Raw genomic sequence first — 25959 nt, forward strand, 5'->3', positions numbered from 1 at the left:
ATTCAGCGGTGACCTTGGTTTCTCTAAGAAAAAGTACAGCAAGAGCCTTACTGCACAACATCCCTACCGGTGCCTCAGCGATAACTACAAACTTCGAGCGTTATCAGTCCTGGAAGCAGACACTGTCTGCAAAAACATGCAGTTAGTTTCAGAAAGTGCAGTTATTTAGAGGAGACTTAGCTGTAAGTAAAAATCACTGAAAGGAAAATCGGCCTGGTTTAGGCCAAACCAGGACAAGTCTATTCACAATACATTCTTTTTAAAGATAGGCAGCAAGGTGTTAATCTGTCTTTCCATCTATCTCTTGTGCTGTTTTTGTTGCAATAGCATCTGGGCCTCAGGAACAGACACTATATTAATGTTAGTTAAAAGAAAAACCTAGAAAAAAATTGTGACTGTCTGAGACAGTAGGATGCATTTGTACCCTTTTTTACTGTGTGGTGTTTACCATTCCTGCATTTCTTTCAGGGAAGTTAGCCAGAAGCCTAGTAGAAATACAAAGCGTAGCTGTAGCTAAACTGAAGATGGATCATGGCTATATCGATAGTTAAAAACTTTTTAAAAGATCAGTTTTCAATACAGTGTGTGTGAAATTACGAACTGTGTGGTTAATTCTGGTCTCCTTCTATGACAAAGTGACCCACTTAGTAGATGAGGGCATGGCTGTGGATGTAGTCTATCTAGACTTCAGTAAGGCATTTGGCACTGTCTCCCACAGCATCCTCCTAGACAAACTGGCTGCCCAGGGCTTGGATGGGTGGACTCTTAAATGGGTTAAAAACTGGCTGGATGGCCGAGCCCAGAGAGTGGTGGTGAATGGGGTAAAGTCCAACTGGCGGCCGGTCACTAGCGGTGTTCCCCAGGGCTCAGTTCTGGGGCCGGTGCTGTTCAGTATCTTTATAGATGATCTAGACGTAGGGATTGAGTGCACCCTCAGCAAATTTGCAGATGACACCAAGCTGGGTGGGAGTGTTGATCTGCTGGAGGGTAGGAAGGCCCTACAGAGGGATCTGGACAGGTTAGATAGATGGGCCAAGACCAACGGCATGAGGTTCAACAAGAACAAGTGCCGGGTCTTACACTTCAGCCACAGCAACCCCATGCAGCGCTACAGGCTGGGGGAAGAGTGGTTAGAAAGCGGCCTGGTGGAAAGAGACCTGGGGGTGCTGATCGACAGCCGGCTAAACATGAGCCAGCAGTGTGCCCAGGTGGCCAAGAAGGCCAATGGCATCCTGGTCTCTATTAGGAATAGTGTAGCCAGCCGGTCTAGGGAAGTGATCGTCCCTCTGTACTCAGCACTGGTGAGGCCGCATCTTGAGTACTGTGTCCAGTTCTGGGCCCCGCACTTCAAGAAAGATGTTGAGGTGTGGGAGTGAGTCCAGAGGAGGGCGACCAAGCTGGTGAAGGGTCTGGAGGGTCTGACCTACAAGGAACGGCTGAGGGATCTGTGGTTGTTTAGCCTGGAGAAGAGGAGGCTCAGAGGTGACCTTATTGCAGTCTACAACTACCTGAAGGGAGTTTGTAGTGAAGTGGGAGTTGGCCTCTTCTCCCAGGCAACTAGTGATAGGACAAGAGGACACAGCCTCAAGCTTCGCCAGGGAAGGTTCAGGTTGGACATTAGGAAGAATTTCTTTTCAGAAAGGGTTATTAGACATTGGAATGGGCTGCCCAGGGAGGTGGTGGAGTCACCATCTCTGGATGTGTTTAAGAAAAGACTGGACATGGCACTTAGTGCCATGGTCTAGTTGACAGGGTGGTGTCAGGGCAACGGTTGGACTCGATGATCCCTGAGGTCTCTTCCAACCTGATTGATTCTGTGATTCTGTGATTCTGTAATTGCACAGAAGTCACTTTAGGTTGCATCCCTCTTTGCCCACACGGTTGTTCTTCCAGAGTATGCTAAAGCTTTCAGTGGTTCATTCAAAGGAATATAGGTCATTGCACATTTTCAAGTACTGCCATTGTCCCAGTAGTCTTTGTTAGCTAACCTAAATACTTTAAAAAATATTTCAGCTAAATATTTTTCCTTGTAAGTGTGGACAGTGTAATGATAATCTGAGCCTACACCTTTGTTTTTCCCTTATTTGTTGTTACTGATTTTAAATTACAAGCTGCTTACAGCAGTGACTATCTTTCCCTATCTGCCTGGACAGCAGCTAATACATTTGGAGTATTATTGAAACTTTAATGAATATTACTAATTATGCAACTTCTTTACAGACATCAACAGAGCCACATGGCACTGCAACATTCATTATCACAAAGAAACTCACATAGTACATAAGACATATGCGAGATGCTTTCCAACAGGGCTCCAACCCTCCTTCTAAGATTAGTCATTGAGTCATCTCCCAGTTTATTTAATCTTGTATTTCACACATGTTCCTTCTCTTGAGGCTGGAAGAATTCCATTAAAGACCAGATTAGCTATTCTTTCCCAGCTGGCAGCTCTTTGATGCTGTTCTTGATAGAATCTTGCAGTGACCTTTTTCAGCATGAGGTAGGATTAGTGGATTCTTCTGTTCTCCCATTATGACTTTTTATAGTTCAAGGCAACATGTATTCTTGCTCCTGCCACACTACATATCTTTCTTTCCTCCAGATCAGCTCTCATTACTTGCTTATTGACTCTTTAATGAAAAATCCCTAATCATCCATACATATCTGTTTTTCATGTTCTAAATGTGCTTCTTTCCTTATCCCTCATCTGTTATTTCCTTATCCATTATTTTTGTCCTTTTCTGATCTCTGTCATGATCTTCTGTATGATGCAATTCGTTGTCCTCATGATCCAGTCCCTGCTTATTTTCATTGCCCCTTCCTCTCTTCTTGTGGAGCTATCTACTCTTCTTTTCCCATTGGTGTGTCTGCCAGTTTCTTCTCTTTATTTCTCCACCTTGATCTTTCAGTTGGCTGTCTTTTCTCTTACCTTGTCTTCATGGCATGAATGGCTACTTTTCTTTTCTGGGTCTGTGTGTTTCAGATCCTCATTTTCTTCAGGGATCTACAATTTTTGAATCTTCCATGCTGTCTTGTCTTTTCTCCTCTGTCATGTCCTTAAATTCCCTTTAAAATCTTGATTCTATGTTACCCATGGCAACAGTCAGTTCAGATTCTGTGACCAAAGCAAGCACTGAATTAATTCTGCAGTTCTTTTCTTGTTTACCATATCACATAAAAATGGGAGAGATGAATTTTCTTACCTGGTGATTTATAACTCTCCACTAGAGCTGATGTTTGAATCCTTTTTCTTAGAGCTGAGCGAGCAACTCCTAAGGAACAACTCATTTGGTGAAAGTAACCCTTTTTTCTTTTTTTCCAGTTATCGAAAAACAGAATCGGTTGGATTTTTATAAAGAGTAAGTATTGGATGGTTGGTTAGTATGTACTGAGCTTTGGAATATTCTTCCCAAAACCTTTAGAGAAGAAAGCCAGCAATGGGCAACACGTATCTTGGACGATGAGGGAGGAAATAGGATAAATCAACTTTGTTAGCAGCCATCTGTGCCTCCCACAGATACTGCCGCCTTGTGCAAGAGTGATTAAAAACACATGAAACAATGCAGTAGGTTTAGTCTGAGGGGATGGCTTTGGAAACCCTTGGCAAACACTACTAGGAAGCTGCAAGCACCCCTCAGTCAGTAAGAACAGCCACTGATAAGCTCATCACAACATATGATTGAATGCTACATAGATTCAGAGCACCAACTAGCATGTCAGGGAAACTACACAGGCGTTACATATGGAGCGTGCACGTTATCAACTACAAAATTAGGAGTGAAATGCAGAAGTGGCTGTGATACACAGAAGGATGCTTAATACTTAAGCAGGGATGTAGGTGTATACAAGATTGGTTGATCTTGTGAGATAAGGTGCTGGTGTGGTTTCTCATGTCAGTAATACTAGAAAGAAGCTGCTTATCTGATTATACAGATCGTGGAGAGGACTAGTTCTTTTAGCAGAAGACTCTCCTACAAATCAGATGCATCTTGACCATCTGTTGCCAGATGGAAGTGTTCCTACTTCTGAATCATTGACTGCAATGACATATTTAGAAAATTCATCTTTCATGGATAGATTCGCAGCACAAACTGTTTGTGATGAACCTCACATACACATGCTGAGGTTATATTTTCTGTTTACTTGGCCTTAAGTTATAGTATGGCTATATACTCCTGTGAACATGTTGTTATTTAGTAGACAGCAAATCCTGCAGTTCACACCCACCCTTTGTGAGGTATCCCAGTTGCCTGAATAAGCAGTACATAATTTATCACTGAAAAATGCAAACACAACATAGTGGTCCTATTTCACTTTTATTTTGAAATCTGTTAATTTATTTGAGGAGTCTGTAGGATTCAGCATATGTACTTAGGTGGCCAGTGCAGGCAGTGTTTTGGTATTCAGGCAGGCCCAGAACACAGCCAATCGACTCATACATCTTCACTTACAGGTCTGTACTTAAATTTCCCCTATGGAAAAAAAAAAAAAGACATTTTTTCTTTCTTTTTTTCTTTAAGATATTTACTGTGATTTTTTTTTTTAGGGAACAGATTAAGACGAAAAAAAATTATACATAAACTAACTGTGAACTTTACAATAATGCAGTAAAATTTTAAGTCATTACTGTTTTAATGAAGTATCATGCTTAAGTTCTTTGAAGTTTGATTGTGGCTTTTTACACATATTATTATGCACAAATTAGGTCTTATGCAGAAGATGAAAACTGTCAGTGACTTTTATCTCAGCAGAAAAAATGTCAGGTTTTAGTCTTACATGAGCTGAAATAAACTGAGTTTATTTGGTCAGAAGGAAATAGAACAAATAAGTGGAATCTGAAGAAATAGCATATAGAGACTTATACATGCCAGCCTCCATCAATTTTGTCTAAATGAGAAATAATTGATAAACAGATTGTTGCGGTGTCATAGAGACTCTCACACTGGTGACATGGTGCACCTCTTTGGTTTTGAAAAAGAACCATCCCTGCTCCCATCTGTAGTTGCATCACATCTTTTTAGCAATACAGAATTTGCTTAGATAGTCACATGAGGAAAGTACTTAACATATTTTAAGATACAGTTTAAAGAAAAACAGCAGCTAAAGGCTGGGAAGAAAACCATTACAGTGTGTTCAGCCCAGCTTCCCAAAAATCACCATCAGGAATTCTGTAGATCAGCAGTTCAAGACAACTTGAGATGTAGCTATTATTAAATACAAATTAGTGTTGATATACATGTGACTGTAGTGACTTCTGCTTCTACTTTGTATATACTTTTAGTGAACATTAGAGCAGTTGATTTTTTTCTGGCAAAAAATATTTAGAAATAGCAAATTTAACAGGCTGGCATGTGAGCTAACTTTTAATTAGTACAAAGCGGAAATGATCCTTGTAACAGGAACGATAATGCGTGATATTTATATCTACTCAAAACTAATCAATAAAATAAATCAACTAATCCAATAAAAGTTGGATATTTGGCTATAATGAGAATTAAAAAATCAGGAAAAAAATGTCAATACTGAATAAATTTGAAGAAATGACAACATGACCTCACTTACTCTGTTACTGTTTTGTTCTAATAATACTGTTAATGAGACACACAGAAAGTACATTAATCAGCTGAATAAGTTTTATCAGCAGCTGTTTCACATCTGATTCCAGATGAAGCTATATGACAGATAGGTCAATGTCCATCACTTACAGTGGCCTGACTCTACATCCATTGTTGGTAGTGACTGTGACTGATCAGTCCCAGAGTTGAAATACTCAATGCACAAATGTCCCTGCAGATCCTATATGGCAAACTGGAAAGTGAATAGAGAAAGTGTGGCTGGCCATAAAGTACTTCAGGGAGTCTAAATACTCAAGTGAGCATTGAGTGAGGCAATGAATTGTGGGACAAAAGATGCTTATCATATGTAGGTACAGTCATGGATGCATCAGCAAGTTTGACTCACCCACCGCCTCCACAGCACTACCAGCCTTGACTGTGAGGGACTCTTGGCAGCAGTAATTCTAGTGTCAACAGTGTGCAACTAAAAAAAAAGTTTAAATTCACATAATTATGCTTTATTTGTGAATTATTTGTTCAGAACTTTTAGGACTCAAGACTTACTGGGTTACAGTGGGTTTAAAACAGACCCAATATTGCTACCCCGTTGCATGGCCTGTGTCATTCATACCTCACTGGCCATTGGTAATACACGGAGAGCTGCAGATGATTTTGCATTGCCTGGTAAATCCATTCCTGACTGCAGAGCAAGCTGCAGACTAAGCCTAGCTATTTAAAATACTCCACATATTTGAATATTTTGATTCTAAACCAGAGAAAAATGAAGACAATAAGACATTCCAAGATCTATATGGGGAATTATTCCAGACAGTTACACTGTACTAACTATTTTAGTGAGTACCTCTGCAGAGGTTCCCACAATCAGCTGCCTGACTGTGGGAAGGTGTCTTTGTAGGTACCTTCTGAGTGGTAAGGACTCCCTGTTATTATGGTAGAGGGTTGTTGTCACATCAGTGTTGGATGGGATTTCATGTCAGCACCAGGATTTTGCTCCTTCACTCCAGTGGGCTCTTTTTAAGTACAAAATTATAGGATTAACATTTGTCTTGATTTCACAAATGAAGTAATTTTATGAAACTCTTTTATTGGTTAATCCCATATTAATTTGCCTGCTTGCAAAAGAAGTGCATTCTTCCCTCATCTTCTTAACATAAAAATGACCTTGTTATTTCTGATAATGCAGCTTGTTGGGCAAAATGTAATCTTGTCGCTACGAATATAATCCAGTGAATCCTCTTCTTGCTGGTAACACTTTTCACTATTTGAACTCCTGTGGGAGCTTTTGATTTGGTGTTTGACAGGCTTCCAGGTCCTCCTAATGTTAATCTTCAGATAATGAGTAATCTAAGAAAGAGAGGGATATGGTTTCTCTGGTTCCTAGCTTTCATCTTTCATGGCAATAAGATTGTCTCTCAACACTGTTTCAACTGTTTTACAGGTTTTAAAAACTCGTTTTATTTAATTTCAAGACAGGAGAGCATTATTTATCTCTCAGTATCATCACAAATGTACACCCATCTGAAGGCCAGCAAAGAATGAAGAAACAAGAGACATTTGTGCAACATATGTGGAAATCACTGGGGAAAATATTGTGTTGGTATATGTTGCACTGCCTCCAATCTGCTGATAACATTCTCCTCCACATTTCATTTAATCTTGACCTAGATGTTACTGTCCGTTGGCAATCACTGATGGCCCAGCAGATGCTACAGGTACCTTGCTGACTGTGGATTAATACACTTGTGAGGTGGAAGATTATTTGGAGGAAGTGGCAAAGCGAGTAACTGCCCTGGGCTTCAGAGGGAAAGAGCATCTGAGTTCATTACTAAAGTTCACCAGCTAGTGGCACTCATGAATTTGCAGGTAGCAAAAGCAGCCAAGAGTGCCTTTTCCTGCTCTCATCAGGGTGATTCGCAATTGTTCCTCTCTCATGTGTGTCAGCTGATAGCAACATATTCTTGCACAGTTTAGACTTCATTGGCCTCACACTTTGCTTTTGAATATACATGAAAATATTGACTTTGATCTGTATGATCTGTGTCCAGGTTATCTTAAACAGTAATTTCTCCCCCAGCATCTTTACCATCAGCATGAGCTGTGTTACTTCTGTTCCTTTTTCCTGTTATGTACATAAGAGATATGTTTTGTCTCCTACTGGGGAGAATTGGCTCTCATGTAGTTCTTTTCTTACTCTGGCAGATCTGGAGCCTGAAAGGATCATCATTCCTATTTTTTCATTTTACAGTATTTTTATAGGAGAACAGCAAATTGGAAAAATGTCACATATTTGGCTGAGAACAAACTCCCCAGCATTTTACATGAAAAAGGTATAGACATTAGTGTACAAAAATCTCTGTTTTGTCACTGCTATCTGAAGATGAGTTCTTTGATATTCAGGTTACTTTAGACACCAGGCTTATCTCTATTCTGTCAGTTATTCAAAGCGCTCGTTTGCTGTTCATAGAGTTAGGGTTAGCTTCCCATTGCTTTGTCTGTCCTCTCTCCTTGCACCCCAAGATTAACACTAATATCAGCATCAGGGAAAAGAGACTTCTAATTACTGCAGCACCAAAGCTTAAAATGTAAGAGAAATCCTCATGGAGGAAGAGGAAGAATAGCATGAAAATGTGGAAAACCTAATGAACTGTGTTCTTCTAAAGATTATGCTGAATATATGTTTCAGTATTTCCACTGTGAATATGGTTCAGGTTATTACAATATTTTTCTCTGATTATTTTTCTCAGCCTTAGAGAAACTAAAAAATCAGCTAAAGCTGCTTCTTGTCAGTTTTAGGTCATATAAGAATTCTTTCTGATATAAGAACAGAGACTTCATTATCTGTGAAAGCCTGAGTAGAGTTTGAAAAAGCAGCTGTCTGTATGTATGCATGGAACAGAGAGGTGGCTGGAACACAGGTAAAAATAAAAAAGGGAAATCTCCACTGACAGTATTTTCCATGAGTAGCGTATCAACTACTGTAAAAGTTAACTTTAGAAAGTGGGTTTTTTTGCCCCAATGAAATCCAGTAGTGACAAGAGCTATATGAAATTTAAGTTGTAAGTATGAAACCAAGTTTGCTCTGTAAATATAATTCTTGTGTAGCTGGATGTCAGGGCTGTGCCTTTGTGCTCATCAAGGCAAGTCCACTGGGTAATGCAGGAACTCTTAGTCTGGCCATCTGCAGAGACAAAATAGCAGACAATTTGAACCAATGGACTAACTTGAGACAAAGTGGTTGACTGAATTCTTAGCCACCTTCACAGCTAAATGTTTGACCGATTGGTACAGGAACTATCTAGGGAATTTTAGACTGCATTGAAGGCTTTTCCAGGCAGTTCCTGCCATGCCCAGACCATTGTGTGTGTTTCAATGCATTGGTTATCAGCCTGGGCGGAGAATCTGGACCTTCCAGGCACTCCCCAGACGGTTCATCTTGGAAAATTGATCAAGCTATATATAAATATTCTTTAGCCCACAAACTCTTAAGCTCTCATGCTTTACATTCATGGAGTGCATTTGCCCTCCTTATGAAGAGATACTGATGATAAATAGATAGATACAAATGATACAAATGATAGATATAAATGTCAGTATCTCAGAGGAAAGTATCTTCATTGTTTTTGTTTCTCTTTCTCTTCATTAAAATGTCATCATCTTCATTCTCCATTACCTCTGTGAAGACTATATAGATTTGGCACATAAAAATGGTTTCATATAATGAAGATTGTTTTTTTTTCATAGCACAGTGACCTTATTTTCCTGTTTTCTTGACAAATTCAGCATTCCCCAGACACATTCTCTGTTTACCTTCTGGCAAGCCACTACATTTTTACCACACTGGGGACTAGAAGTGCTACAGATAGTTCTAGTCAGCTTTATTTGCATTTTAGTAGATTTTTTTTTTAGTTCAGAGCATATCTTTACATCTAAATTATTGATAAGTACTTTTTCCTTGGTGTAGGTGAAGTTCACCCATAAATGGAATGAGACAAATGAAATAGAATATGCCATTTGTATTTCTAGCTAAATCTCAAGTTACAGGGAAACCTGTGATGGAACTGAGATCTTGTAATAATACAGTAGTGTCTTATATTTGCCTAGCACTTGTATAACAAGCTATGGAAAATGGGCAGCAGCAGGCTCTCAAATTGCCTTCACACTGGCTTTCACCAAAAAAAGGACATGCCAGAAGACAGTCATACAAATGGCAACTGTGGATAATACAAGTAGTAAAATAGCAAGAAGATTAGGGGACTCCCTTTCAGAACTAAGGATATTTGAGTTCATTTTGTGGCTCTGGCAGAAATGTGGTTTTGAGTAAATCACTCGAAGTCACATTCAAGCTGTGAGACCAAGTATTTCCTCTTCTGTTTCTGAGTAATGTTGGAAGTGCTTAAACTCTAGGCATCTTACTTTTTTACAGTAAAAGTTGTTTAGAGTTTCCCAGAGCTCGTTGCTGATGTCACATCCAAAGAGGAGGTCCCCCTGTGAACCTGAAGTACCTGAGACAGTAGGCCTGCCTAGAAATTGCCTATAGAATTGATTTCCAGGCAAAATGCAGGGCGATGACTGCTTTTGGTAAAAACATTCTGCTGTTTTGGCCATGGTCTTGCTGCCAAACTCCTACCTTCTTTACACAGTAGCTAAAAGTTTAAAAAAAAAACCACCCTAGAAACATGAATGCAATTCTGTCATATTGAGGAGAGGTAATGAGGCTTCTTATAAATTGAATGGATTTTGATCCAAATGGGATCAGAAACACTGAGAGCATGTTTGCAACATCTGTATAAATTGAGGACGTTCAGTTTACAGCTATCAAGTGTGAAATTCACCTGTGGCTCACAACCAGGCATGTTTCACAGCTGCAGGGGGGTACCGCTGCTGTCAAACGCTGTTGTCCAGAGCTCCTTCTGGAGGTGTGTGCTTGCAATCTTCCAAAACCACAGAGAGCACAGATGTGAACAGGACTCCCTAGTCTAGCAGTGAGGCAGATGATTGGTGATGACATGTGGCAGGGGTAGGCTTGTCTGGAGAGTGATCCTGTAGCTTGCTGTTAGGCATAGCCCCAGAACAGCAGCAGGAGGGAGGCAGACTGCCTAATGCATACAGTGGGGTACTGCCAGAGAAACTGTTTCATAGGCTGCCTAGTAACTAGTTACATAAAAAGATTTCATATTACTAAAACAGAACAAGTTCTTTACCAAGAGCTATTTATAGAGATGCTTGTAGCATTTCAGCCATGCCCTCACAGATGGCTTCTTGGTGCCTCATTCAGGTTCACTCATCCTCCTCCAAACTCATAGCAGCAACCTCTGGAAAGGCAATTTCACATATAGTATGCATTTATCCTGTGTAAAGGGTGTTCCAGGCTCCAACCAGTATCCATCTCCATGTTATGGAAAACAAAATTCTGGGACAGGCCTCAGGCTTTACAGTTCATCCCCATTTTGGTGAACTGAGAGCTATAGGCATTGGCAGACACCCATCTGCAGTACTTATGCAACATTAACTAGAACATGTCTCTCCTTTGATGCTATGCTGGAGAAGATGAATCTTAGGCCCTTTTTGTTCTTGAGGTAAAATCTGAAGAGTGGCCATGTATTGGTCCTTAATGCTCAGAGATGGTTCTCTTTTCTTCAATGTTCTGTTAGCACTCAATAAATAATAGGTAACTGCTGAGTTGGTGTCTCATTAATGAGCTGAGCCTATAGTCCCAACGTGCAGCAGCTGTACACGTACATTTCCATGTGCAATATTAATGGTTGTATTATGTAACCGTGTAACAGAGTGTCAAGGAGTCTCTGTGACTCCTGCCTGAGTGAGGATTTGAATGGAATACGAACAGCAGGGTTTGGCCATGGATGCATGCAAGTAAATTGATCAGCAGCAGTGCCACCATTTTCCATTTGCGTGATAAATAAGTTCAGCCTTTAACAATCTGAGAGAGATTTCAAGAACATATGCCATACTACTTGCTCATGAAGCATTTTCTTGTTCATTGCTTTGGACAAACACAAGCGGAATGCAGATAACCACTGCTGTGTTTGGTAGCACCAAAGACTGGGGTAAAAATGGCCAGAGTGACAGGGTCCCAGCTGAAAAGCTCACAGCTCTCAGGGAGACCCCAGCTGGTGCAGGCACAAGTCTCACTGAACAGAGACTGACTCAGAAGGGGAGGGAGGCACAGTGTCAGACTCCCTCAGCCACCTTCACGAGGGGAGGAGAGCATCAGAGATGCTCAGTGCATTGCTGGGAGCCAGGCTGCACACACACATAGCAGAGTTCGTTTTTCCGATATTGCTTGGAACCATATGCTTTCTTTTCTCTTTAGTGTGCTGCCTCCTAGACTGTTCAGCCCCAAGCCCTGTAGGAAATACACACATGCATAGGCAGGGCCCAGGAGGGAGAAAGAGAAGAGTCAGCTGCAGCTTACTAAAGCATCAGAGGAAGAAAGGGAATCAAAGATGGATTTGGGAGGCCATGGAAGAGAGAGAGGAGGAGATGCAAGATGTGGGAAGATGTGCTACATGAGAGAAGCTGAATGAGGAAAAGGGAGTATGTGAAAAGGATAAAGAGAAACTGGAGGGGGAACACAGGGAGACTGGAAGGACAGAACATAACCAAGGATTGAATGGTGAGACAGAAAGGAAGAAGTGTAAGGGGCACAGTTGAGAAAAACAGAAGAGGGCTAAAGGGCTATTTCAGTATCTTTTAGGAAGAGCCTAGAGAGAAGCTTTTAAAATGAGAGTTTAAAAAGTTAAATAATCAAAGCAATAGTATTTTTTTTTTAAGGAAGAAGAGAGCAATCTAGAGGGGCTGCCCAGCATTTAGAAGTTCTGTAATTGTTGAAGATGCTAACTCCTCTGGAGATCTTAGTCTATTTACTATTCCAGTCATGGGCTGATTCCTAGGATCATTACATCCATAGTGCGTTGTTTTCTGCTCTTTTCCTGTGGCAGAGATTAGTATGAAGGTTTTTCTTCCAGGCGGTTATTGCTTTTTGCTTTGGTTTATTTTTAACAACAGATCTTAATTTCTTGCAAGGGAGTAGGAAAGTTTTTGTAGCTGTGGTGCTGAGAATAAATATTCTGCGGATCCTTCAGAACCAGAAATCTACTGTACTGTAATTGCAAGACATGACTTCACAGCTTGTAGTTCCTTCTAGTCCTGTGTTCCCATGCTTCTGTAGAAGCCTAGTAGATTAAAATATTAGTTTTGAAAACTTCTAAGCCTTCAACTAATGCCCCTTCAGCAAAGCCCTCTAGTACAAACTTTAAGAACATGCTTAAGTTTCTTCGAAGTCAATAGAATTAGAAAAGCTCTGCTGAAAAGAGATAAAGGATTTGTTTTGTTGAAGTATGCAGGAATATAATTAAAACAATTTTAAGTACAAATCATTGTATAGATACTGTTATTTGCAACAAAAATGGCTGGAATCGATTTAACAAAATAGTAAAATCTAAATTAACTTGAAGCTCTTTCATACTGGAATGTAGAAGGGCACATGAATAGTCCTCTTCCCTGTTGTAATTCTCACCATTCCCTGTTTTGGTACAAATCTGTGTTTTAAGCAGGCCTTTTATAGTTTGCTGTGGGCACATTATTCTAAACATTGCTAACTTCTTGCAGATGGACACAATATACTTTGTTTCCTTCACAGGTGAACACGATTTCAAACAGCAAGCATCAGTCTCAGAGAAGCTACATGATGTTGCCGTGCTTCGTATTAGTTGAGGTAAGAAAATACTGTAGATACATTGCTAAATTCTTGTGTGTATTTTTTAAGGAAATTATTTCAGCAGCAACATATTTATATTTTACCAACATATTTATATTTATCTCAACATGGACTGCTATCTGCTAGTTGGCAATCACTTGTGGCAGCTGTGAAAAAAATTTCTGTCCCCATGTTGGATTTTTTTTCTCCAGTTCTTTCATGAGAGGGAATGAAGGGGGGTCCCTACGCCTGCAATTTCAGTTTGAGTGGATGTTATATACTGAAGTGCCAGAATCCAAGAGAGTGAAGTACCTCTGAGCTGGACCCATATAGATATTGGTGGTTAAATCTTGATAATAATACTCCATCAGTCTAGAATTCTTCTAGTTCATCAATCTTAAACCACTTTACATTTGAGAGAAATATCAGTATTTTAATTTTAAAGATCGGGAGCAGTGGAACAGAAAGTTACTTTCATTGTTCAAGGTCATTCAGTCTGTTAGGAACAGGAGACATTTTGGAATAATGCATATTGAGTAACTTAAGCATCATCTAAACCAGTTTGCATTTCTTTTGTTTTTATTTTTGAGACTATTCTTACTGAGGCACTATAAACAATTCCTTTTCTTTACTCTGATGGTTATAGATCACGCTCATAGCAGAACTGACCCTGGAGATGCAGCACAGCATAGATCTATTTGGCTCTATTTGATCTGACTTTAAGGTGTCTCACTTCAGCCCCACCATGAACTCAGCAGAACTTGCCACCTGCAGGGATTTTGGAGTGCCTGGATGGCTCTATCCCCACTGTTAACCTAATCATGCTAAAGCTAGCTTAGCCAGGGTTAGATCCAGAGAGGTAAGGATGCTGCACAGCCATAGCTGTTTCTGTGGCCAGGGGCACACTCATTGCACTCGAGTGTGTGAGGCTATCAGCCCCTTAGTCCCTGTAGTAAATCTTGTGCTAGCATTTAGGTGTAAGTGCACTACATTGCAGTCACACAAGGCCTATGGTGTGGAAATGTCCCATTTCTGACTAGGTGCAAGCTCACTTCTAGAGAATGGACCGAACTATATTGTAACAAATATATTATTATATAACAATATAATTGGTTCTTGTGGAACCCAATAAAATATTGGTGTGAAGGAGAATGTAACTTCTTCATAGGGCAGGTTTTACACTGGTAACTCAGTTTAGGGAAGTTGTGCCCATTTATATTGGCAGAGGTTTTGTTCCCATTTCTCTTAAGGCATTTCTATATCCAAAACATTTGGATCACGTATGAAATTCAGGCACCATTTTGCTTATCTTTTAATGCATGGTAATTATAATGAAAAATCCTGATGGTTCTTCCAGGGTTGCCAGCTGATTTGGTATGGGGGAGCCTGAGGGAGATGATGAAGCTATATTTTGAGCACAATCTTCCTGACTTACTTGTGCACACTGGTGTCATTGGATTCTGTGGACTGCAGATCAAAGTAGAACATCCTCAGATAAACATTGCCTAGGCTGAGGGAGAGTGGGGGATTTGCAATTAGGCATTTTAATGCCTGTATTTTAGGCAATCTCTTTGGTAGCAGTTGTTCTGTGGGTTTAGTGGTGCTTAATATTGGACTTCAGAAGGAAAAGTTGAGGAGCATTAAGATTCCCCTGTGGATCTAGTTCCTAGACTCTCTGTGTCTTGGTACCCATCTCCTTACCTCACACTGGTACTGGGAAACCAGTGCTTTGGTTGCTGTAGGATGCTTAGATCCTTCTGTGACACATTTAGAGACATCTGATAAACGGAGAGTGGGGAGTGTCATAAATTGAGGTAGAATATAGCAACATGCCATGGAAAAGTTTTTTATGGTGTAAACATTATGACTTAAGTGACCTTTCCTGAAGAAATTTTCATTCTCCATGGAGTCTTTCTTCTTTGCCTTTTAAATTACAGTGGTTTTTTTATTAGCACATTTTGGAAGTTGCTTCCACGTGGATAGAAAATGGCTTCATTGTCTGGCATTATTTCTGTCACATCATTTCAGCTAGTTTTGTAACTTGGCAATTTATGTTCACTGTTTTCAAGGAATATTTGTAATCCACTGTGACACAAATTACTGCAGATCCACTGGCTTTTCTTGCTTGTGCTGTGTCACACTGAGACAGCATCAAGATGCATGACCTCTGTATCATCAAATCTAATGGCATTAGGGGATCCAAAACTCTGGTGATGTCATGATACTATTATATAAGTTTATGTCATGGAAGTCATTAGGGAGATGGTACAGAGCAGCTAGAGCTGTAGATGGGGATCAGGAGACATGATTTCTATTCCTGAATGTTGGGGGGAATTGCTTGGCCTTATTCAACTTCTGTCTCGTTATTTGTAAAATCTGAATAACAATTCTACACCCACATTTGATAAGATACACAGATAGAAGACAACAAATATGTTGTAGCAGTACTGTATTCTATAATCACTTGTTATTATAATTGTTCTCCAGGATAAAAAGGTGATCCAAATGTTGTAACATCTGTAATTCTTTTTTTTTTTAAAAAGCAACTGGATAAGAGAAGCATGCATTATTTGAGCACCTGGGTTTGGGTATTTGGGTGATGAAAAGGTCTGTGAGCTCTCTCAGCCTTCCTTTAAAAGCCTCATTGTATGTTCCTCACCTCTCTGGCAGAAGAAATTAGTCCACACACATATATAAAAGACATGATAAGGCAATAATTGTGCTTACACTTAGGCTGCAGCTGGAGAGCAAAAGAAGGTATCAGGTAAGGGTTCAAGTATCTGCAGCCATGCAGCCATACAGCCACAAACCCAAGTCCTCTATACTGATGAAAGGGAACAGAAGCCATGACATGCCAGTGGCAGTAGTGGTGACTGTCATTTGGTGGTGATTGCCTGTAGAGGCCTGATGTGTCTGCAAAGCATATAGGACTGGGCTGTCTGTCAGAGAAACTGTTTATTTGCAGAAGCACTGTAGTAACTAAGTGGCTGCGTGTGGCTTTGCCAGCCTGTATTTCAAGGGTTTTATTTTGCATGGAACACAGAAAAAATCCGCTTTCCTGGAAATCTGTCAGCCTTTATTGACTTGAGTATTATAGCATTTGAGCAGACATAAATGGGATACAGGGTATGACACAGGACTGTACGCAAGTCCTAGCTTGTTTCTCAGAGAAGTGTGTCTGAGATGCTGTTGCTCTCCATGCCACTGAACTCCTGGCAGCACTTTCTCCCGAGCTCTACAGCAGCCAGGAAGCAGAGGCTTAGCCCTCAGCCAGGGCTCGGCCGGCAGTCCTGGCTGGGAGGTAAGCAGGGACAGCACAGCATGGGGCAGCACAGCTAAAGCTATATGAAGGTCACTAAGTACCTTAGCCCTGGAAGGAGATGGGAGGGTGCTTGTTGGAAGTTACAGCAGGGAATAGTTACATACATGTTAGTCAGGTTCTATTTCACTCTCTTCAGAAAAATATGACATTTTAATGAGTGACCTGCAGGTTAGGAGCAAAAGAAAAGGTAGAGATAAGAGTGATTTACATTAAGGGAAAGCTAAGAGTAGTTTCTCTCTTGCAAGAAGGCAGGATAAGGTTTTCTGCATTTTTTAGAGCTTTCTTCCAACCTCAGGCTCAACTCTGCTAAGCAATCGTGTTACATCAAGACATTATTTGGTAGATCTGGTTTCTGTGCTCTTAGCCTTTCTAGCAATATTTAGTGGGATATTTTTCCTAACTTATTTCTAACCTTGGGAGAGAAATTATCTAAAGAGGTGATATACAGAAACTTTCAGTGGTAAGAAACAAGGGTCTCTGTAGACTTCATTCTTCTGGTGATAGTAAGCTCTATACCTTTCGAAATGTCAGCTTTTCTCTACAGAACAGCCTTCTAAGCTGCTACTGTCAACCTTTCCAAAAACCTCTATCCTCTTCAGTTCACAAATGATAGAAAAGATGCACCCGGGTATTCTGTCATCTGTTCCAGATACTTTCATTAGTCTAATTCAAAGACATGAACCTCTTTTTATCTGTTGATCCTAGTGGATGGAACTGGGAATCTGTATCTGGCTACCCAAGCTGGAGGAAATAACGTAAATTCTATAAAACTTTGAAAGCTCAAAAACTGAATCTGCATGGCAGAACTTGAGCTGTGCAAACATCTGCTATACGCTACTGCTGTCAAGAGCTTCTGATGGTTCAAGGCATCATTTATGCAGTCTCTTTTTTACTTGATCTTCTGTATCAGACATTGAATTCTTATGGTATATTGCTGCGCTTGTTTATTTATTGTTTTCCTGCTAGTACTTCTTCCATTAAAGAAATTAATGTAAGCATCAGATTTTGAGATTAATCTCCTCAAAGCCATGCAGTATGAGAAGTTAGTTTCTCCAGCAGTACCAGCTCATGCAGCTCTATTATGACAGGCTGTAAATTTAGATTCCAAAGGCCAGTTATTGTCCGAGGGTATTGCTCAATTTTCCTTTGACCTAAGTTTTCCCTACCTTGTCTGTTCTTATGCAAAATCTGATTTATTTCTGCTTCCTCTGGGATGTTTTAACTCATTGGTTCTTTAGTGAAGTATCTTTTTCTAACATGTATTCTGAAAACAGCTGTCCAGGTAACAGCTGTGAGGTAACAGTAGCTATCTCTCTTTAATGCAGATACTATAGACATGGCAGTTACCTGTCAAAAATGCCTGCTGGACTCAGTCTTAACTATCCTAAATCTAACTGTAGTAATCTTTTAACTACATAGTATCACCAGGTGCAAACTTCTGCTAATCTTGCACACTTTTGCAATTTCAGCCTTAGGCATTCTCCTACTAAAAGCATTAAGCAGTACTATTTAAACAATCTATTATTTTATCTGTTTTTTTCTGGTTTTCTGTTCCACTTGTGCATATAAATATACTCACTGGAATCTCTGGAGAAAGTATAATTCTTTCACCTAATATTAACTTTTAGAAATTAGTAAACTTACGTTTTTTGAATGCAGGAATTAGAATATTACTAACTCTGGCAGTGGGCAGATCCTTTAATATATGTACCTGTGAGAATATTGACTTCTATGTACTTCAGATACTCAAGAGTTACATTCATCAACTACCTACCTATATTTTGTGAAATTTACCTTAATGCATAAGGGACTTCTGACTTCTTAGCATAGAGCTCTGAACTGTGCTTAACTACGCTGATAGGCTTTGTCCTTTTTTAGTTTTTGTTGGGGATACGTTTTGTAGCAACACAGCAATGACTTTTTTTCATGCTTCTCAGGAGATCCTGTCTGACATTTATCTCTGCCTTGGTTATGCACTCTGCAGAGCTCTTTACACAATTTATTCTCCATTGAATTGTGAGCTTTCTTATAGCTGAGAATCAAGATGACTCAGACAATTTACAACTGATTCAACAGTAGGAGGTCAATTTTAGTTTCTCCTTTACCCTTTGGGTTCTAAGGATTTATTTTCTGCCTAAGAAGGACATTACTTACAATCTCTCTCTTGTGTAATTTTCTCAGCCTACCATTTTCTTCTTCTCTTTTTTCTTGTTTCCAGAATCTAAGTAGCTTGTCAACAGTCTTAAAAACTGGCCAGTAAGGCATTTAGTGTAGGATGCAGAAACTAGTTGCATACGAATGACTGAACTGCAGTTGTATGAATTTGTGGTGATACTGAAAAGCCAACAAGGAACTAAGTAAAAAGCATTTCACATCTCCCATCAAAATAGTCAACCTTCAAAATCTCAACTTATCGAACAATCTTTATTTTAATTCATAACTCTCAAGACATATTTTTTAACTATCAAAATATATTTTTTCTTTAAAACTAGAATTTTTTTTTTTGCAATGGACCTTAAAGATACTGCACTGAAGTGCAACACTAGACATGTGTATTGGAGTCTGCTCTTAGGTGAATAGAGTTAGAGTGTGGTTTCTGCTTCTACCAAGTATATTTGTTGGTATTAATTTATTTGTGCATTTATTCCCATTCCAAGACTTGTAATCCCCTTTAGGTATGCGGTAAGGTGCCTGATAACTTTTTTCTTCAATGTGAAATGAAACAGCACATGAACAGGGAAGTGCAATATTAAAATGTCACGCAGATTTGTTTCTAATAATACTGTTATATATTGTTGATCTTTTCTCCATGATTTAGCTCTTAAGGCTCTGCATAGCCACTTGAATGCAAAATGTAGGTCCTGAAAGGAATTACAGAAAGTATAAAGATTACGATAGCAGTTCTACCATAATTATAATAACAACAAAACCATCAATAATTTAAAAATATATTCAGCTGGTTTTTAATTATGTTGTAAGAAAATGAAAACTGTTTTAAAGTAACGCAGTGCTGTAAATAGCACGGATAAATGCAAAATGCCAGGACAGGATCAAATACAGACAGTTTTTGACAGAATTGAAGTTATACAGAGATTTCATAGGGAAAATAAAATAAATAAATAAATTGTAGCTGAAAACTCTACTCCATAGCTTTCAGTGACTTTGGCTGTCCTTGGTTTGCTGCTTGATGGAAAGCTGTTCCTTCAATTAGAAGCAGTCCTTTGTCTCGTTTTGACTTAGATAAAATATATTTTTAACTGTCCTGCATATTTCTTGGAGCATCTGAATGGGGGACAGGATTTTTTTTTTATAATCTTGCATTCTATTAACTACTCCTGGCTTATGACTTCAGATACAGATACAATCTTAACAGGTGGCACAAAGAAGTGGCTTTAGGGAAATTCATGAGATTTGAAGTAGGAAGTGAATTGCTTAGGCAGTTTTTGTCATTAAATTTGTCCAGGATGTTACAGAGAACATCTTACAGAGCAATTGTTGTGACTGACTGTCCTCTAGCCCCATTCCAAAAACAGAAAAAAAAATATTGGTCCTTTTAAAATCTTGCTGAATTTGATATATTAATCATTTGACAAAGAACATGGAGGGAAATAGATCTCTAGAAACGGGAGACGGGAAAGTCTCCTGTCCCAACAGATTTTTCTCTTCCTTTGTGAAAATAGAGGAGTTTACCTGCTCAGAATCTGAACCTTGTGAATATTATTGCCGTATATTGATTAGCCTACATTTACTGCACTGCTCATTTAAATAGCTTTTGGATAGAAATCATCTTACATTAAAGTAATTCTTTCACAGTGCTTTTCAGTTGATAATTTCAATAATTCATTTTAGTAACGCTCTACAATGAAAAATATATGTGCCACAATACATATCTGTTCCATCATTGATAGACAGGAATAGTCCACTGTTAGAAACAGTCCCCAGGGCGGCTCTGGCTATCTGTGTAGTATTTTACTTTCAAGAACAGCAACACATTTTATTTGACAATGCCCTGAAAAATTAAACTTCCAACCGTATCTAACAGGATGATAAACATTCAGAGAGAAGAGGATTTCAACACTAATCATTCACTGAGAGCAACGCAACTGAGACAGAAAGAACTGACGCTGAAGAAAAGCACTAACTATGCTAATGAAACTTTTTAATGTCTTCTACTGACGAGGCAAGCATTGGAAAGCTGCTACTTTTTTGAAATGGATAAAGCATAGTAATTCAATAAATGTTCTTTATTTGTAATGTAATCTTCCCATGCAATTTCTGAGCTTAGCTCTCATAAACCAGTAACATCCTATTAAGCAATGTCACTGTAGAATATAATTGTTTAAGGACTTGCATAATAGAGAACAAGATGCCAGTAAATTTCCTGCATGTAAGGGTTGTGTCAGTCACCCCAGGTGATGAAGAAATGAGCCACCTCCCCCTCTTTGTTCATCTTCACCTGCGAGTACTGAATGCAATTGTAGTAGCCAATAACATGAAGCAGGTACTGTTTCTTCTGCTTTTCATAATGCCCGTTTTACTTATAAGAAATAGATCAAAGCACAGGAAGGCAGGAAGAGAAGATGCCAAGGACAGCAGGATCTAAGAGAGCTATAATCTGAGGGAAACTAATCCATGAATGATTTTTTTTCTGGAATTGTCTTGAAGTATGAAGAGGCTTCCAGAATTTTTGCTCTTCTCTGATCCAATGACTTTTCCAGCCCTAATCATGAGAAATGCAGGGAGAAAAAAATTCCTGGCATCCAGTGAATGCGTTATGGTTTACCTTTCCTGCTGGCTGTCCTAGAAGAAGGGAGGGCATCATGAGTTCTGTGTCTGTTGGGTATGAACAAGGAGTTGAACTTTCCTTTCTCTGTGGGATGTTTTTAGTATGCTTTGTGGGATATTTTCAGACAGTGGAAGTCTTATTCTAAGAACTTGTGTAGCATAACTATCCCAACTGATTTATAAGCTTTATTATTCTGTATTTCTTTAAAACACCCACACTGGTGATATTTTTCTTGAAAACTGAAATGAAAAGATTATTTAGAAGTACCTATTCATTACATAAAACTAGTAAGATACAGCTACTGGTGCAGGATTAAATTGCTGTGTATCAACAGCAATGAAAATTTCTCCTTCCAAGATTTTTTTTCTATCTTTGGGGAAGATTATATGACAAAAGATGCTCTGCATCCCCATTTTCATTATCTTTGTTTATGGAGTTGCTACTTGCAACATTATTGTGAGACAGTTGAGATATTAAACAGAGAATGCATGATTAAAACCTGTGTGGATGATATGCATTTTTTAGAATCATACATAATATACCATACATGGTTTTCCTAAACTTATTGTTGACTTTGGCTGTGTAGCTAATGCCAAGGTCAGCTGGGACAAATCTGATATTGTTCCCATTTCTGTGGGATGACTTTTTTTTTTTTTTTCCCCTATCTGAAATTTTAAATGTTCCTAATGGAATTAAACACTGGGCATTAGGATCCCTGATAAGCTAAATAATTTGCTTAAATCCAATTTGGATACTGTCCTAGTTACTGCAGAAGCAGTATTCAGCATGCTGGATATTGGCATTGCTCTATGAAGAAAAGGTTAATGCCATAAAAATTATGTGTCCTAAGATGGTTATATCTTTTTAGCAACTGCCCACTCCATTTCGCAAAGGTTAATTTTTGTGCCGGCTTAGCGAGAAACTGATTCTGCAGCCCTTATGTTCTGTATTTAGATCTCCTACTGATTTTAATTTATATAAATTAGCAGAATTCTTATGGGGAGGAAAGACCAAACACTAATAATATTTTAATGTCTCTCTGTTTCTGAGGTAGTTGTACTTCATATTTACAGCTTTACCACACAGCAGTCAGTTCAAAGTAAATGAGCCTTATATGCTTCTAAGAATGATAGTTTATGGCAATGTGAAGAGTGTAAAAACTGCGTGATGCTTTAAGGCTGTAAGAGTAAAGTCACTAGGCGGTCATAAGAGAAAAGAGATACTGATCTTAGTTCTGGCAGGTATCATTAATCCTCTCCCGAAATGAATCCTGAAGATATTTTATATTCCTTGAATCTATCCCAGTGATATGGCCTTCTTACCCCTGTACCACCTGCCAGGCCTATGAAGAGCCAGGCTGCCTATGCATAATCAAGCTCTCTTCATATTGTGCTGCTGTCACGCCAGTGTACTAGCTGCCTGCGTGAGCTGTTGAGCTGCTACCTTTTAATCCTTTTGCTCTGGCAGGAGCCTACAGAATCCCCCACTTACTGCATTTTCCCACAAGAAACCTGTAATTTCAACTTCTGATGTTCTTGCCAGCTCTGTAAATATACCCTTGCACAAATCTCTCTCTCCCCACTTTTCCTTCTTTAATCATTTTTTCCCACATGATCACTTGCCACTTCTTTCTTTTAGTACAGTCGGTTGTCTAGAGTTAAGCTGGCTAGCTGGATGAATAAGGCATTGAATGAGTAAGGATTTCCAAAAGCAGTGATCAAAGTAAAGAGTTGTGTATTAACCAAACAAGCATATATTTTGTTACATAATAATTTGACAGTGTCCCCTATTATATCAGTTATATTCATATTCTAATCTAATAAATTTCTTACCCTTTAGCCTAACAATTTGTTAAACACAGAGTATTTTTAAAAAGCGATCTCAAGTAAGTTAATTTAGCAAAGAGCCTGAGAGCTTTGGTTGTTAATAATTCACGGTACCAACGATGGCAAGTTACCACAAAGGATCCTCAAAAGCTGGTTTATTTATTATTTTATTAACACTCTAGCTCTTTATCTTTCCAGCTGCCCCTGCAGATCAGGATTCACTTCTCAAAGCAGCAAAGGCTATTGCTATGTCTCTCAGAAGTGACTTTTCAACTGTTTAAGTAATTTCCTTCCTTGCTGCCTTCCTGAGTCTCCTGCTAATGCTTGACAGCATACTTTTTGCCTGGAAGGTAATGATGATGAGAAATGATGACCAAGTCAAAGGAGTAGCCTCTCAGATTACTTTTTTAAGGACCAATCCTGTAACAGGTTTTCTGTAGCACCTTATTGGAGCATACACATATATGTATGTATAGGACTGTCCCTTTAGAAAGGGGAAAATGAAGAGATATCTTTGTTGCTACCAGTGTAAGTAAGTGGATGGGCAGTTTCACTTTGTACCAATTCACCAATTTAGAGGAAATAAGATTTTATTTTTAGATGTGAATTAAAATAATTGCAGTGAATCACCATTAGAATGGATTGTAATCATTAAGACTAAAGACTGCAAATCTGTAGGTTGGAGTAAATCAGAAGTAATTCACAGAATCACAGAAAAATTTACGTTTGAGGGCTCTCCTGGTGGTCCTGTACTCTACCCATGTGTTCAGAGCAAGGCTAACTTCAATTTTAGGTTGGGGTCCTCAGAGTCTTGTCAGTGAAGTTTTGAATGTCTCCAAGGATGGAGATACCTTGATAGGAGGAAAGTATTTGAATAGTGATGGATGGAAATGGATGCTTCCTGCAACGATTGTTTTTTAGGAATCCAGTCATTTGGAGAAATGCACTTACTAACTTCAGTGTGAGCAGGCCTAATGCCTTAAACAAAGGTGGTCTTTTTAGTCCTGCTCTGGGCTTTGCCTTGTAGCCAGAAGGGGTAGTGTAGAGGTGGTGTTCTGCAGAAGGTGGGGCTTCTCAAAGCGCAGAGGCATCTGTCCTGCACCGGCCATGAAAAACGTGGCTTTGTGAAACAAACCAGTGTAGCAAATTCCTGTAAGGTGTGTCCTCGCTGGCATGGTGATGGCGTCATTCACAGCAGTCTCACAGGGCTGTTCGAATGCTTTGTGTCTTTGTAGCTGACTACTTCTTGTCACTAGACTTTAAGTTTTCCACTTTCTTGAGTTTTCTGTCTTCACTGCATGCTCATGAACAAGCTACAAAAGAAAGGGCATTTTTCAGAGAAAGGATGTGTGTGAAAACATGAATGTACCATGAATGTCTTGATGTTGAACGCAAATGTGTGATACCCATGTTTCTTGTAGCTCTGTGGATTGTGAATGCTGCAGGCTACACGAGGGTACAGAAGAGCTGGGTTCTGGGTGATGAGTATTATGAATTGGACTTTAAATATTATTAATATTTAAAATTTTCAAAGTAATCTAAGAAAATAATCAGCTCTATTTCTAGCTTTCTTGAACAATCACCTAGTAGCAATGAATAGTGTCTGTAATCATGTTCGGTAAATTCTGTGGGCTTTCTTTTTTTCCTTTTTCTCCGTGGAACCACTGGCTAAAGGTATCCTGAACTTGCTCTTTCTATGCTTTTCATCTTAATTTTATGAAGTAATGGATAATATCCAACTTGGGAATGGGATTTCAGGTGTAATGCTAATGAGAAATGTCTGGTATAATTTGTAAGAACATAGTTCTACCGCACAACCGTGTGTGAGCTTATCCAGCAGAAACTGTCGCAGAGGATGTATTGGAGTCCTGCCAGGATGAGCGGCATATATTAAATGATAACCAGAGCTGGAAGTATGCAGTGATTATGGTGCCTAATTTATGATATTAGCCTATTGGTCTTTCTGTTTTCAGAGAAAGTTAGTAAGTGGATTAATTTAATCTTATGTACAAACTTGTGCTTGAAAGTAAGTACCTTTGGAGTCTTGTATACCTCACCTGTTCATGATAAAATTGCTAAGGGCCAAAGCTGGTTATGGAAAGAGATAACTCTGCAAGTTTCACTATGTAGCTGCCCCTGAACTGGGGAATCCTCGGTCTTGGAAGGAAGACCTCACAATTCCCTGCAGAGTCCCACACCAAACTGAGTCTAATTTCTTTTACACGCTTTTGGATGGTTTTGCCTTTCCCCTCCTCAGTATCTCAGAATATTTTATTCCCCAGTCATGGAATTAGCAAAAGATAATGATGGCAAGTGTGCAGAGCTAAAAATTAGCCACACTTATGTTTAAGTGTGGTATTTGAAAATGAGAGGGCGAATTCATCCAGGTAGAGACCAGGCTATAAAACATCAACCCTGCAAGCAGACAGGGTGTGATTTTTCCTGCAAACAAACAAGGTCTCCTTCAGTCGAAACAGCAGTTTATCTCCATCTCTCTGGTAACTTCAGCTGTTTCTTACAGATCTTTGAGCAATGTGTTTACAGTATGTGTAAAAGCACTGTGGACTGCTAGGGTCCAGGTCCTATAGGCGGCTAAGCTGTGGGTGAGGGCATAAGTAATCACAGAAAGGTGGCTGGATGGGCTGGCCGTTTCCTTCCTTCATACTTCTGTGTTTTCAGACTGATGAAAGTTTTATACTGACAAAGTAGAATCTTGAGGAGTGGGCACACAG

The 25959-nt window shown here is 39.3% G+C and overlaps 1 protein-coding gene across 4 annotated transcripts in view; it reads left to right on the plus strand.

The window, feature by feature from the left end:
- The window catches only part of PLPPR5 (phospholipid phosphatase related 5), a 119501-nt gene that overhangs the window by 42366 nt on the left and 51176 nt on the right, over positions 1 to 25959 (plus strand). For 2 of the 4 annotated variants that reach the window (XM_068405729.1, XM_068405730.1), the window contains exons 2-4: positions 3323 to 3359; positions 7822 to 7903; positions 13237 to 13311. In XM_068405729.1, the coding sequence (XP_068261830.1) occupies positions 3323 to 3359; positions 7822 to 7903; positions 13237 to 13311 (194 nt within the window). The remainder of the gene's footprint in view (positions 1 to 3322; positions 3360 to 7821; positions 7904 to 13236; positions 13312 to 25959) is intronic. The other 2 variants (XM_068405732.1, XM_068405731.1) reach the window with 2 other exon arrangements.

This window comes from Nyctibius grandis, chromosome 8 (genome assembly GCF_013368605.1).
Source record: "Nyctibius grandis isolate bNycGra1 chromosome 8, bNycGra1.pri, whole genome shotgun sequence".
Lineage (NCBI taxonomy): Eukaryota > Metazoa > Chordata > Aves > Nyctibiiformes > Nyctibiidae > Nyctibius > Nyctibius grandis.